Source organism: Sturnus vulgaris, chromosome 3 (genome assembly GCF_052056855.1).
Source record: "Sturnus vulgaris isolate bStuVul1 chromosome 3, bStuVul1.hap1, whole genome shotgun sequence".
Taxonomy (NCBI): Eukaryota; Metazoa; Chordata; class Aves; order Passeriformes; family Sturnidae; genus Sturnus; species Sturnus vulgaris.
The window spans coordinates 22,137,705-22,154,177 of NC_142245.1; the positions used below are offsets into that span (position 1 = coordinate 22,137,705).

At 38.9% G+C, this 16,473-nt stretch overlaps 1 protein-coding gene across 6 annotated transcripts in view; it reads right to left on the reverse strand.

Moving 5' to 3' along the window:
* Positions 1-4,511: 4,511 nt before the first annotated feature.
* KCNK2 (potassium two pore domain channel subfamily K member 2) overlaps positions 4,512-16,473 on the reverse strand; it is a 128,435-nt gene continuing 116,473 nt past the window's right edge. For all 6 annotated transcript variants that reach the window (XM_088161180.1, XM_088161179.1, XM_088161182.1 and 3 more), the window contains one exon: positions 4,512-6,877. In XM_088161180.1, the coding sequence (XP_088017306.1) occupies positions 6,560-6,877 (318 nt within the window). In that variant the 3' untranslated portion in view covers positions 4,512-6,559. The remainder of the gene's footprint in view (positions 6,878-16,473) is intronic.

Consider the following 16,473-nt stretch of genomic DNA (forward strand, 5'->3'; position numbering starts at 1 on the left):
TACACAAGCAGAAACCACTTCCAGTGCTAATTCTGTGCTAGTCTTGTTCATTTAGAGACAAGCCAAGCTCAAAAGCAGCATGCAGCTGCAGTGATAAAACAAAACTGCAGCTTCTGCTCTGATCTTGGAAGAGCAAATAGGAATCCATTTTTCCAAAAACATTGCTCTACATGAAAGAGTTTTAAGGAGTTCATATTAGCCAAAGCAAAATTAGTCCAGCATTCAAGTGTGTCCTTCCTCTTTCCAAAAGACAAGTTATTCCTACAACAGCCAAACCTGTCTCTTCTTATTCCACCTGTGCTGTACAGAGAGAAGAGCAAGAGAAAGTGAACCCCTGTCAAGCCACCCCACCAGTGCCAGCCATGTGGCACACAGGAAGGCACAGTACCTCCACAGCTGGGGCACGTTCAGAGCTTGCAAAAGAGCAAGAGCACAGTGATATAACACAGGCTACACTCTGACTCTCTGCTGACAGTCCCTGAGGACACTGAGAAATGAAAAGGTCTTTGTGTCTGTACCACCTCCAGTTTATGAAGTACAATAGTACGTGACACGTTACTCCCACTTCCACTTCTCACAGCTGAGCCTAATTTTTTATACTCCTTTTTGCTACAAACCACTGTGGTATTCTCTATTAAAAAAGCATTCAGACTTTGCGACTTGTCAGTCTGCCGTTCAGAAAGGCCCAGCCTGCAATTCTTGGGTTATTATTCTGTCCAAATGTGCAACATGATGCCTTCAAATCTGTAAATCCCTTCTCTTCTGCTACAGAGCAAGCAAGGTGATGTATGGTTCTGGATGCCAATACATTACAGAGAAGGGCATGCTAAATACAACTGGGATAGTTAAAGCAGATCCTCTCTTTACCACATTTCCTACCAGATCTAGTATTAAATGCATGAATACTGAATACTGTAATTTTGCAGAAAAAGCAAAATCCACACAAAACAGAAGCAGACCTGTCACTGGTATAAAAGTGATGCATCAGCAGTACAGTGATGTATTCTCTCCCATTCCCGTAACAAAGTTTTCAACGTATATGTTCACTTTTCTAGTCACTCAGCAAAGTTAGTCCCAGTATCCCCTGAGCCAAACAAGACTAAAATACATCTTTCACAGCAAGTGAATTGCTTTAGCAAAACTTCTCAGGATGCCCTGTTTAATTTGAAGGATCAAATTAATAGTGAAAGAAAAAGAAATGGAGCTAACATTAAACTGCTGTTTAAGGAGTCATTTCAGGCTGTTGATTATCTTCTGAAGAATATTGTTATTTATTGCTAATGACAAATAGTACATTCCCACCAGGATCTCTACTACACGTGTGTTATATGCCTTTCTCTGGAGGATGAAGATCTGGCTGCATATAATTAGTCTTGAGAATTAGCTATTATTAACAATTGAATTAACATAGTCAATCCTTCCAAAGAAGTTTCTCACTAAGTACATTTGTTTGCCAAAGTCAAACTAGAGATAAACACTCTTGTGACATTCCCAGAAAAATCAGTGCACCCAGAGAATTGAATGAATGCTACTGCTAATAATTAATAATAGTGCAGGCAGAACATAATACCTCAGTTTTAACTCCTAAGAATTCTAATACCAGCAGCCCTGTCATAGTGTATTGATCACAAACCACGGAGATGAGTTGCTTTCTTCATAATTATCCATCTCCAGCAACTAGGGTAGGAAAAACAGCTAATATTCAGAAATAACTAAAACAGGCAATCAATAAGATATTATTTATTACATCACCAGTGCTGATAGACTGTTATAATTCATAAAAAGTTGTGAAGTTTATTGATTTCATACTATGCTGACTTAAAATTGAGCTATATTTTCAAATCACTGAGTTTACATGAAACTACAGTCATTATACCAAAGTGGGTTTTGTAGACAATTTAAGAAGATGCAACAATGTCGATACATATTGAAGGCACAAATTATCTGGGTCCAGAACATAAAGCTGCATGTGCTACTATATCATTCTTCTGCATGAAGGGGACGTATTGTTGTACAATAAGTAATGTACTTGTTTACAAGCCTATTCAATATATTCCTCAGAAAGTTCATAAAAGCATGATAAGCAATGGCCTAAAATTGAAATACTCAAGTTTCCCAAGTGCAATAAAACTATACCTATCGATTCTCACAAAGGCTCTTTACAATTGTAACGATAATTTGGCAAAGCAGAGAATGTTTTCTCAAATGAAAAAGCTGACATTTTTAATCTCCATGCAGCTCAACGGCTTGTTATTTCCAATAACAGTAAATCAGCATCTTGTCTACTTTTCTGAAAAGGAACACTTTATTCACTATAAGGTTACGTTGTTCATTTAAATTTGCAGGGAAACAGAAACAATTTTTTTTTTTAATGCCAAAATAATGAATCCTGGAAGTCATGGAAAATGTGTATTTCTCCGTATATATAAAATCCTTTCCTTTCAAACAGTACTGCAGGGTAGAAAAGAAAAGTCAATTATCATATAGTTGTATGACAGGAATTTATTAGAAGCATTACTGCTATATTCCAACACTGTAGGTAGTTTTCCTGACAGAAAAATCTTCTTCTCAGGAATTAGTTATAAATATATAGCCACTTTTGATGTGCATGTAGATTTGACCAAGTAGACCAACCTCCTTTCTTCTTCTGTAGGGTGTGTCGTGCTCTTCTTTAGAGATCATTGGTGTAGGAATAATGCTGAAGGAGCAAGAACTCCAAACAAATGTACAGATCTCCCATCTGCCATCCTGGTCTCCCAATGTGACCTAAGGAAGGTCCATTTCAGGTCAAAGGTGGAAACTTTGGAGGTTTAGCTTTTCTGTGGGTTTCTGTTACCCTTGAGCTTTCCTCCTGCCGAATCAGGAAGAGGTGGGGAGAGAGGCTGGGATGCTCATGAGATTCAGCAAGCTTCTGGGTTTGGTCCTTCCATGCTTTTCACTGCTCTGACAGTAGCACTTCAAGGCTCCCAAAATATTAGAAAAAGGGCAAGAGGCAGCTTGGGGGCTACAAAGCACGTGGAGGGGATGCCAAAGAAAGTTCTTGCCCTGGTACTCAAGCAAGAATGGGGCATGGTACAAATTCTCTGCAACCCGATCTCCCTGGCTCTCATGCAGGGCTACCCAAAAATTGAGGGTTTCATCAACACTTTACAGAGGTACAGCACACCAAAGAATACAAAGGATAAAAAAAACAAAAACAAGATTATCACAGCCAGCAGTAAACAATACAGATCACCTCTAGCTACCCCTTCAAGAGATTTCAATTTGGTTTTATTAATGAGGTGTTTACTGTAATACTGAGAAATAAATTGTTTTGTTAAGAATCTATAAAGACAAATTTGCTACCTATGTGCCACGATTTGCATCTCATCCAGAACATTTTCCCAATGCTTTTTTTTTTTTTTTCAGGATAAAAGAAAAGAGCCTCTTGCCATTTTCACAAGCTTGCTTAAGTACCAAGCATATTAGCAGTCTGAAAAGTTTCCATGTATAAAAGACAGGTTTGTTTAATATAAAAATCTGCTCTTATGGGAAGAGAAAAACATTTGAGTTCATCAGGTATTATAAATTAACTGAGCCATCTCACCCTTTGTGGTCTATCACTGTGTGTGGAGAAGGAGAAAAGGATTTTCCAATAACTAATGACACTGGACATGTTTGGATCATGATAACTCTACCTACCTATACCATCTGTACTGTGGCATCTTTTCTCCTCCAGTTATTAAACTTCCAAATAAAGGATTTTATTTATTTATACTTTGTTCCCCACAGGTAAATCTATTTTGATAGGGGATGATAATTTAGATCTGTTACAAAAGTGAAGTAAGAAATATATATAAGTTAACAGAGATTTTTTTACCCAGAGATCATATTCAAAGGTCAAAGCAAATAAAAACGGAATGGGTTTAAGTATCCATACTTTTATCTCAAATATTGCCACAGGATCTCCAAAAAATATGCTCTTTTCAGCAGGTCCTGAGACTCTTTAAAATGAAAGAAACCACAAAGCCAAGCACTTCTGTAGGTTGGTAAGTAGAAACAAGCTGGTTAGAGGGATACAAGGCTTTAACCTAAGATATCCAAGGGAATTAAGGACAATATACTTTGAACATTACCTGTCTCTTTCTGAAAAATCAGTTCCAAAAGGCACTAAAACACACCCTACACAAATCAGAAGGAAACAATATAAAAACTCCAGTCTTCCTCACTTACCACCAGGCTGGTGTGGGCGCTACTTCCCTTGGCCAAGCCCTAATTAAAGATGCCCCTGTAAAATATTCACTGTAGAAAAGAACTGTTGCAGTATGAAAGGCTGCTGTCCTTAGAGCTGCTTGCTCACACACTCTGCAGAAGGTGCCAGCAACCACAGGAGAAGCAGCAGCACAGGGGGCAGAGCTCCCTGCACCGTCCCCAGGGCAAGGATGGAGCAACTCTGCCAGAAGCTCTGTGGCCTATGATGGAAGAAGCGGAATCCTGATAAGTTTTTGAAACAAAATAGCAAGAAACACAACTTAAGGTATGGCAATCAAAGAGCATAGTTTTTAATATCAAGGAAAAAAATAGTAATTTCTGTGCTGGGTAAGTCAAGCCTTTATTGCTAAACCGGCTTAAATTAAAGCAGGTGGCAGACTGCTATACTTTGTAACCAGTGAAAGCATAAAAATCAGTTTCACAAATTATTCCTTAGCATTCCAGTTGTAGCAAGCAGGAGATTCAGGAAAGCTTCTTTTAATTAAAAACTTTATTTTTCATTACAATTCACAGTTTATACATGGCAAGAACCCTTGCCATGTGGACATTCAGAACACTGTGCTGGGGAGACAAGGGTCTTTGTTATAAGAGCATTGCTCGGTGCTGTGTCATGGAACTTTCTTAGTTTTAAAAGCGTACTCTCTGTAAATGTTAATTGACTGATATTTACACTGAATTTACATATTAACTTATATTTATTAGAAAACAAGCTAAGCATCCAAAAAACATGAACATTCATATCTTGCATGTTATCTAATGGTCAGAGATGCTGTAAGATTTGCCACTTGAATCATGCCCAATCAGCAAAGTCCCATTCTTTTTTTAATTTACAGAGCCTAAATTTTTCTTTAAGGCCTGTTCTATTCATTTTATGTACAGCCAGGTTACAATAGACTAACATAAGGAAAAAAATGCAAAATTATCCACTCCATCCTGCATTTTTTCTGAATCTCATGTACACCTATAAGCAAAACAGAAGGTACAAAATTAATGTGTTTTCTTAAAACAAATAAAGAAAACCCACAGTCTGGTTTAGATCTGCTTCTTGTCAGCCTATCCTGTCTGAACAATCACCGATATTCAGATTGTGCTATTTATCAGCTCTTCTTCATGCCTGCATTGATATTCAGAGCCATCTCTATTTGAAATGTAGAAAGTCACAGTGATACCAGTTTCAATTGCATTCCCACGTTAGCCACAGCTCTGGCACAGGCAGCCCACGTGACATTCAGGAAAGCACTCCACCAGGATTCACGGGTAAAATATCATGTAGCCTCTGGGGTGACTTGGCTTAAAAAGGAAATTAAGAATCCTTTCCATGCCAAATATCTGGCAGAAGGTTTATGCTTATTAAAAATAGCTGCATTCTTCTGCATTGTTTTTTTGGATGTGATTATTAGAACACAGTAATTTAAAGCCTCCCTCTGTTTCTCTTTATTTGCTCTTGTCATCTACCAAACAATTTAGTGATAGATAAGCTGCAGATTTTTTTTGGTACATCTGATGAAGAGAAAAACAACTGCTGAACACTGCTTGGAAAACTAAGACCTGAAAAGGGTCTGCAAATCCTACAAGTCAGCGTGAACAAGTATCAGCTGGACCTGAGTAAAACAAAATGCTTCTGGGGACAGGTTTTGAACTTTTGAAACTGCAGTGCCTTTAAATTTGGACTAAGAACATCAATTGATGATTGTTGAGTTTTGGCATTCATTCATGCTGGTTCGTGTCTTCACAACAGACACCTTTGAAACACCACAATTTCAAGAAGAACGAAAGGCTTAAATGAAATACACTTCTCATGCAAAAAAACCCAAACAAACAAAAGTTGTACAGGAACTGTAGAGGTTCTGGTTCTTCAAAAGATAAGGCACTGACCAAAATTTCTTAGGTAAAAGGCTGCATAAGAATTTCTTGCCATTTACAAATGTGTTGTAGTCCAGAAATGGTCCATTCCTAGGCTCAGTAAGGTAGACCCTGAAATTTTAAGGACTGATCCCTCAAAGCTACATTGTTACCATAAACAAGTGAGATTCATTCGTGAGGCCATATGGCACATTAGAAGTGAAAAACAGTCTGGGCAGATAAAGGCAGAAAACATTGCTTGTTCCAGCATCTTTCGGAAACAGCAGTGCCATTCGTCTTTGTGTCTCTGAAGAGATGCGATGGTAACTCGGGACTGTAGTTTTTCTGTGGAACTCATGCACACATATAAAATGCTGCTAGCACTGGTCATTGACAGGGTGGAAAGAAATGGTGTATGGCTAGTCTAAGCCAAGAGCTTCCCAAGGGCTGGGATCCAAAGCCATGGCTACTTAATGTTCTCGATCACGGCTATCTCTTCTGCTGCACAGTGCGGCGTCAAGCCGTTCATGTAAATGCTGTCTGTCTTTGTCAGAGCTGGCAAGAGGTCCTTCTCGCTGGTCAGGTGGTTCACTGACAGTGTTCTCTTGCAGGGGGTCAGGTCTTGGTTGTGGTTGACAGCGAGTTCTGCAGAGAGCTTCCTTTTGATGGAGGTGGCCCGCTGGAACTTGTCGTAGATCTCCACGCTCAGGCGCCTTCGGGTCTCCTTGAACTCGGCGGTGACGTTGGCTGTCCACTCTGCGGCGTGGGCTCTGAACTCCCCAACCTGCAGCAAAAAACAGGAATTAAAAGGAAGCATTATGGCACCAAGGACTTCAGACACTTTATCTTCAGGAGCCTGGTAAGAATGCAGGGCTGCCAAAGAACTGCCACCGGCACACACTTCTCATGCCAAAGACTCACTCTTTTATTGACAGCAACTAAAGAAGAAATGTTGCACTAGTAAGAGTCAACAACAACTCCAAAAACACAAATAAAAATATTTTCTGCTAGTTTTTTTTATTGTTCTCATAGGCAGTCAGCAATACAGGGAAGCTGCAGAGGCTTGACAGCTGCACAATACCCAGCTGGTAAGGGGATGCTGAAGTCCCAGCAATCCAGGCTGTGTTATGTATTGTTACTAGGGTGAGAAGTTATTTATGAGCACTTTCACTGTCTCTGGAAAAATCCTTGGGAGACTTGGGAAAGAATTTTCTAAATTTAGACAGAAAAGCTTTTTTAAAGGAAAACATCATCTGTTTGCATCTTCTTTTTGTGCTTGCTCAAACATAGCATCAATACAGCAACAGTTAAAAGTCACCTCAGTGGCATGTCTTCTTCCCACCCTGAATCCCAAATCATCCTTATTTTTCCTCAGACATGGCATAAGGTAGACTGAGCATGTCTAGTCTGAGGTAAACTATGACCTGTCATTTATGTATTATTTATATTTTTGTTCTTGTATTTCAGTCAAATCACCATTACATTAAATAAGTTATGTAGGTAGCTAAAGAAGGCACCTTTTGATGATATTATCTCATTATAACTCCAAAGGAAATAGATTGTTTCTCTTTAAATTTCTTCTCCCTTGACAGCTTCATACTGGGAAGGTATAGCACAGGGAATATAGATTACTCATAAATATAACTCCAAAGTAAAGCATTTCAGGAGAATTTAACCCACATAAATTAATCTAATTGGTACTGCTCAGTCCAGAATTTCAATCAGTGGCAAGCAAACTCTGACTTGGTAAGCATAGAAATGAAAAAATAATTTACACAGAGAAATATAGGGGGAAACCATCAGAGAAAAAGCCACGAGCTTATTCATGCTTTGCAGTGCAGTGGAAAACAGTAATATAATGAAGGTAAAAATTAATCAGCTCATCCAGGAGTGACAGAGTTTCAGGAAAACTTTCCCTCTCCAGGAAAAAAACAAAAAGATCTCTTTACCCAAGGGTCATTTTATGACATTTGTCTCTACTTCAGTGAATTACACAGATAACAAAAGTGGACAAATGTCTACTTTCTAAAACAAGGGTAATTACCTGCAATACACAGAGGGCTCACCTAGCTGAATGATTATTAGTATTTAATTTGTGCAGCTAGGATCAGACACACTGCACTTCAGATCTGAAAACAATAAAATCTGCAATGCTGAAACATCTCAGCTGCTCCAGTATTTTCACTTGTAGTAAACAAGCAATAAAAATATGATAAATAGTATCAGTGCACACCCTGGGGCACTTTTCTCCTTTTCCTATGCCTTACTAAAGGCAGGCTGCCCACGTCCTGGAGAATGGTTCTGTCTAGGGAGCAAAGTGCCAGTACACAGGTTTCTATTTTACCATATATATATGTACCCCTCACCAGTTGTGTAAGCATTTAACAGACCAGGTGTTTTGCTCAGGCACACATCTCCAGCATTGCATGTGGTCACATTCAAGAGATGCTATCAGGGTTTAAAACTGTGTCTCAGCAACTTACTGGAAGATATAACCACCTTGAACAACTGTCTCCCCATAATCTTTCAATTTTTTTTTTTTTTTTTTTTTTGAGTTCTCACGTGATTTCATGTTTTTTCAGGAGGCAAATCAACTGGCCTTGCTTCTGAAGAAAGCAAGTTTATGTGACCTCTAGGAGAGGCTCAGAATGTTCCTGGTAATGGACCTGTCTTGCACAGGGCTAGCTGCTCTTGGGCATTCTAGTTATTCGGGAGAATCAGTTGTTGAGATATCTGATATCTGAATTCTAGTGAGATTTCTTTGGGGAAGCAAGTTTATGCAGCCAGCTGAACAGCATCAATAAATGTGCCTTTGGAGACAGGCTCATTCCAATTAAGGTGGTGTGGAACACTAACATGGTGGACACAATTCTACCTGCCCATACACCAAAGCTGTGAAGTTGGTTTATATTAAAATCATAGGAGAAAAATACAAATTGAAACATGCTGTTATTAACGGTATTGCTGAGAATCAAGATGCATTAGTAGTTAAACAGAGGGAATTGGAACACATTAAGAACCAGGAGTTCAGTGCTGTTTGAACTATGCATGCCCCAAATCACTGCTTTCAGCCCCTACTATTCATGGGAACTGAAATGCATTCAAAAATGTTACCTCTTTAAAGCAAAACTCTAAATTCCCTAGCACTTACAGACTCAAGTAGGGTTGTAAGAAAAGGGTTATAAGAAAAGAAATGTGCCATTTTAACTACCAGTCTATGTTAGTAACTTGCTTATATAATTTGTTCCCTCCTTGATCCATAGGGACATACCTGTAATATGTTCAGGTTCTTTCTGTCCTTAGGTTATGACATTTTAACACACTGCATTACAGCTCCTCTTCATCTGGGCTCTGACAACCAAAAAATGTCTCATGCAGAGATACTGAAATGCCAGTTGCCTGTGCTGCTCAAAAAAATTAAATTCTTGGCATACCTAACTACTGTAACAACAATTTACTTGCAGCACAGCTCTGTAGACTCTACAGCTGTCATAGTTGGGGGCAGTGTGACATGAGGACAAGGCCTCTTAGTCACAGAAATTATAGACAACTACATCTGAATGTCACAGAATATTTCAGAAGCAATAGGAAAAACATGTCACAGTGATAGCACCTGTCTCAGCAATACAAGAAACAGCACTAATCTGGTGATTCTTCTCACTTTAACCTTCAGGGAAGAGAAATGCCAATAGTAATGGGGATGTGGTCCCTATCCCAGCTCCTGAATTGACTTCCTCCTCATCAAAATCCAAATTAGACTGCAAGGTGTTAGACATATTTCACAAGGAGTATCAACCTAGCTACACTGAACGTCAACAGCAAGTAACTTCATTATGCATTTAAAAAGCAGGAAGCAGCACCCTACTGCCTCATGATTTCAGGGAAGACAAGTCTCAATAACAAGTTCTCGAGAATTATGGTATATAGTAACACAACTAAGTATTCCACACAGCACACTTCACCACAAAACAAAAACAAACCAAACCAAACCAAACAAAAAAAAAAAAACCCAACAAAACCCCAAATCAGCCCCTCAAAAAACAATTTTTCCAACAAATGAACAGCATTGACCCAATTCCTTGCCCACTCCAGGTTGCCTTGCCTCCAGCTACCACTGCCAGGATATCTCATATGATCTGCACCATATCCAACAACCCTATGAGGATGTCTCAAATACCACAGGTCATCTCCAGTAACACCTCCAAATGTCTGTGCCAATTTATGTGTCTACCTGTGGTGGAGATGTCACATTTACTCATTTAGGATATAATGAGATGAGAAACTGCCTCTGAACCAGAGAGTAGAACACTCTCCAGGTTCTTGTTGAAGTAACTATTGAGTTTTGGGTGGGGGGAGGAGGGTTGTAGTGAAAAACAAGCAGACATCAACAAAGTACTGCATGAACTTCCTGAATGACCAAACAGTTCCCAGGCTGCACACACACATGATCACCAATATAACTTCAAGACAGATATCCTGAATTTGACAAATAGAAAAAAAAACATGGATCTTAAGCCACCATTCCTTCATCTGCTCCTGCCAAAATCCATCTAAATGAATAATGTCCTAGAAGTGGTTCTCAGTCAATATCTCTAGTAGGACCAAAAGTTCCTATTCAGTTTCATTGCTACAGTGTTTTAGCTTTCTGTCCAGCTGAGCTCCACAGCAGGGTAAAGGCAAATAGCATAAGCCAGAATGTAAGAATGTCCAAGAGGGTGCTACTGTTGAAATTTAAAAATCATTTGAACATACTGAAGTACCTGCTTCATCCTTCAGTACATTTGCTCTAATTCCTTATACTTGTCAAGAGGTTGAGAATCTTTCTGGACACACAAAATTATCCAAATACTAATGCATGCAAAACTCCCCACCATTCAGGAAGACCACTCATCCTATTAAGTGTCTGGAAAGCACAAGCCATGTAGCCATACACAAGCAATCTGTATTTTGAATTAAGTCACATCTGTGCTCTAGCAGGAAAACAAACGACAGCCTAATCAAGGACATCCTTAAATAGATGAAGACAAATGCACTTGCCCAACTTAACTTTGCCTGAGTTTTGCTCCTCTGTCTCTGGGATATTCTTGAGAAACCCCAACATCACAGTATAACCAGTTAATCTACTTCTGCTTACAGAGGGGGAAAAAGTAAATCCTGCTTGGATGGAGCTCAGATATATGACATGAAAAGTATGATATACTTAGGAGGAGGTAAACCACTGAGTAGCAAATAAGAAAAAAAAAAAATAGCATCATATATATGTCATGGAAGAAAATGAAAACATATATTTCTAAGTAATGTGTGTAGCTTTTTCTGTCATAGCTGAGCATTATGTTGTTTCCCTTTGGCATACAGGACTCATACATTTTATGATGAGCATGTTAGTGCAAGCCAAGAAAAAATGAGTTTTAAAAGCTAGTAGATGAGCTGGAGGTATCCATTTGACTGCATTTTAGGGTGAAAAAGGTGCCCTTCCTTACAGATAATCTTAACAGTCTAGATGTTCCTCAGTATATAATTTCTTGCATTTATCCCTAATGCATTCTCCGAATTTTCATAGCTTCTTTTTTCCTCTCCAGTGTACTTTATCCTGCTACTTAAAAATAACACATCCAATTAACCTCCCTATGATATGCTTCTCAGACAAAACTAGCAAGTGCATTACATGTCAAATTATGCAGGCAGCAGAATACAGAACATAACATTTTGTCTTAGCTCTCAGGAAATTCAGCCAGTGTTCACAAAAACTGTTCAAAAAGTTCCTTAAAAAAAGAAAGTAGGTACAGAGAGGGGTTATGGGTTTAACAACTCAGCTGCTGGGTGGGTTTATCCCTGAGTGCATTGGAGGGGTTTCCTACCTGCCATCTCACTTTCCTGCAGTTCTGGGCAAGCATATGCCACCTTTTCCCACCCAAGTTGCTGCTGGACACAAATTTCTATTCACCACCTCAGTTTCTATAGGTTAGAGAAGATCAGACTGCAGAAGAGAAAAAGAGAAGCTTCGCAAAAAAATTTAGTGAAAACCGTGCATTTGCTGCACATTAAGGGAATCTCACTTATAGTCCACCTAAAATTCCCAACTCAGTGATCTGGTTTCTCTATTTCTGTTATTATAGTGTTATTAGTACCTACCCAAAATACCTATGGACAGGTGTTCAGAGAAGAGTGTGCTCTACTCTTCTTTAAAGGTAAACAGCCACAAAATGCAAGAAACACCACAGGGATTAATGAGATATCTATGCTGAGCTTTCCCAGGTCCACCATCTTCTATTACTTCTTCCTGTCAGGACCTCAGTTCTGTAGCAGAGAGCTCTTCTTCACAGGTCTTTAAGGTATCAGACTTTAATTTCAAGGTGAATGGCACAAACGAAGCAATGTGATGCCTTTTTTGGTTCCACTCACTGGCATACACATCCCTCTATTTTTCAGACAAATATCAGAGGGGAAAAACTCTTTTATAAAACTGTCATCTTCTGTGGTAAGGCTTCAATCACATAGACAATTGTGTTTGTGTAGCTATGGTGGTCAGAAATGCTTTGGGAACAATGCTCTCCTGATAGAAACGGAATTGTTCAGTCCTGTAATAAGCAATGCCTGTGAGTTCATTCTGGTGAGCAATGACTGTTTGGTTTCACCCACATAACTTCCATGAACACATCTGATGCTTTGGATGAAATAAACCACATTCTCCAATGGGAATGCAGAGAGCCCACAAATTTTGATTATTTTATTTATGTAGGAATATCTATGGTGGCAGCTGTGAGAATATGTTTTGTGGAGATGTAACAGATGGCAGATGCAAGAAATGGCCTTTTCCTCTATCATGGTTTGATTCAACAAAATAAAAACAGCCTAAAAAAATCATGCCTACCAAACAGAATCAGATACACTAAGAGCCAACATGGTTATTTTGTTTTACCTTTTGTTTTTCTGTAAATATGAAGACTGCTATGCTAGGTATATCCTCAGAACTATTATTGAATATTGCCCATCAGATACTTCTTTGCATAGATCTGCATGCATGTAGTCTCAGTAGTGTAGACAAGTTATGGGCCTGATTACCTCACTCTCTATTGTTCTGATTTATTATTAACTTCCAAAGATAAAGATAAATAAAAGAAAATATGTTGACATTTTCCTTTAAAAATCAGTTCTGTTTTGTGGTTTCAGCTGCCTAAGAGAGCCATCCAACCCTTCTTTCAACCTGGTGAGAGTGAATGACATGCACCTGTATTAGCCACAAGAAACTACTTAGGTTTGCATAAAGCTCTACCAGCTGAGCCTAAGGTGGTTCAGGGGAACAGTGTGTATCCTCTGCCTGTGCTATACAGCCAATGACTTGGCTGCAGCCAGGAATAGCAAACATTTTAAGAACTATACTAGAAGCATAATGAAACCCAAGCCACAGGCAGTTGAAAGACTGCCTCAACTTTTTCCCAGAGGGAAGAAATAACAACTGTTTCATAAACTCACTGGACTTTTTTTAGCTTATAAAAAAAGGACTTTTCATTTTTACTTGGTAGCATGGAATGATTATAGTAACTACTTGTTCAAGTCCCATCAAGAGCTGTTGATTTCTTAACTTTCTAGTGTCAATATCTGGAGTGATATTTGAGTGAAATATTAAAACTCCACTTTTGCTGTTCAACACTAGTATTACAACTGCACCTATCCCTTGTGAAAGGCAGTATTCCATAGCTGCTTTGGTCCCTTTTATCTGCAATTGAAAAGCACTTTCCACAATGTCAACACTCCTACTTGCAAGGGCATTCTGCTGAACTTGTTTTGTCTGGGAACTCATCCTCAAAACAGCTATCAGATTCATACACTCAGCATTAATAACACATTCTGGAGTCTTTTCCTAACAATATCCAAGCACTGAGATTATCCTAAAGAAAAAAAGGTAAAGTTTTCAGGAATGTTAATCATGAAGATGTCAGTGATATTTAACTTGGAATATTTTCAGCCCACAATAAAGTAAACCCCAGTAAATATATTTATTGCTGTAACAAAGGATCAATTACATCTTATCTCCAAAAATTGAGATTTCTCAATGTAGACCATCATAACATGCATTCTGGGAATCTTCATGGGTAATTAACTCAAGAAATGCCATTGCTATAACTCATCTCTCTTTAATCAATTTCTCTTATTATGAAGTATAAGCCTCTTGCTTCAGTTTTATTTTTGAAAATTCAATAGCTCTTGCCTTCACTCCCTTGCTGCATGCAGCTTTCACTGGAGTAATTTTCTTCTTCCCTCAGCACTGTGGGAGAGCAGGGCCAGGCATGAGAGCCACAAACAGTGTCCCCATGCCCTGGGCCATGCTGCTCCTCATGAAAGTGTACTTGGCAGCACATCTCTTGTAATCAGCACCCTACCAGGACCTGGCACTCAATATGCCATAATGAAATAGCAATCTCTAAATGCATGGTATGCCCAGCTAAGAGGCATGATACAAATATAAATACAACCACAGCAAAACTATGGAGATGTTATCTGTGCGTGTGCTGAATCTGAAGTGAAGCAAGCATCACATGTCCAGAGTACACAAAACTACAAGGAAAGATCTCAAAGTGTGTCAAAAGCCATCAGTTGTTTAGTTTTTCTGAAATTCTCAGAACAAGATGCTCTTTCCTATTCATTATTGCACACATTACCACAGCAGACTTTTAGAAGTCTGATCAATATAGAAGCTCAATATTACAGACTGTTGCTAGGGCAGATTCAGGAACATCACCAGCATAACTTTAACTGAGAGAAAGGAAGAGATCAAATTGCATTCAGAACCAGGTCGCTCATTTCCATCTCCTCCTTACACCAATACCACTCTTTATATATCCCTGAGACTCTGAATTACTACAGAGAGACTGTACTCTCACCTTTTATTTTGGGGTTTTTTTGGTTGGGTATTTTTGTTCTGTTGCTAGTCAAATTTGACTGGAGACATGCAGTTGTTTCGACTGTAGAAAGATTTTATATTTCTCCCCATCTCATAGAAATTATTAAAAGCAATCACCTTTTTGAACACGGCTGCTCACTTTCAAACAGACTTTTCTACACCTCTTGGAAGTACTGGAAAAGAAACCTCTTAATGCAAGACAGATTTCTATTCAGATGCTTCCCTTGCCATTTTTGTAGCTCTCTGAATTCTTCCTGAAGTTTAGACAACAAATCTAGGGGCTGTTTTCCAGTAATATACCTTTTAGCAACATCTGCAGCAGTAGCACCACTTTCCTACAGAAACTTGATGATTCCCCACTTGCACATCTTAGAATTGTTACCCTTATTAATCACTGCCTTGCAAAATTAATTAGCATACTTTAACACTACACTTTTCTCCCACAAGTATTTCCAATTCAGTGCTTTCTAGGAACAGACTTCCATCACATCAGCCTGACCATATCAGTAAGCTAGTGGATATCAAATTTGTAAGACTGCTGCAGTTAAGTTTGTTTTTTGGGTATTGCTTGGTTGGGGTTTTGGGTTTTTGTTTGAGACATGTTTGGGATTTTTTTTGTTTGTTTGTTTTGGGGTGTTTGTTTGTTTGTTTTTGGTTTTGCTTGTTTTTCTTTTATGTTTTGGATTGTTTGTCTGTTCTCTGTCACTGAGAGTTGGGAGTGTTGGTTGGTTTGGGGGGGGGGATATAAGAAAAGTCCAAACCGTAGTTTTCTTCAACAGAAGCTGACCCATCTCACTTGAAACAATGCAAAATGGACCAGCAAGTGACTCTGATCACCAGGCTGAAGAGTTATTCTCTGCCATCTTCAATTCTAAGTGAACAGATTTTGTTTCCTGAAACAGGGAGAACCAGGTCAAGAGTTCATTGAACAACTGAACAAGTTCTTCCTCCTCTTTGGTCACCCTCACTACACAGCCTCTGAGGGCAATCTCTTTTCATGGAGGTTGAAAACCCTTCAAAACTGTTTCTCTCTCGAGTCCACTAATTTTTTCATCTTTTCATGCATACAGCCAACATCTAGGGTCCCTCTTTGGGGGATCAAAAGTTTGGGCTCTTTGGGCTCAAGTTCTCTTTATGCTGGGTCCATTATGCTGGGTGAGCAACTTCAGCCTGAAGCTAATAAAAAGACAACAAATAATATAGGGAGTGCAATAATCTCCATGGCATCATCATGACAAGTCTAATTCTGTTTTGACAGACTTGAGTGACAGCTCTGTCACTGGTGCCAAGAAGATTAAACTAAATGATGATTCAGATGAGTCAAATTTGTTGAATTTGTTTATAAATATCAAATATAGCAACTGCCTCTTGAATTTCCACAAGAAGCAAATGTGCTATTTATCATGAAATTTTAGGCTTTGTCTTTAAAGCTGGGTGCATGTTGTTCAATTGAAAAGACTGACAAGCAGCATGAAAAA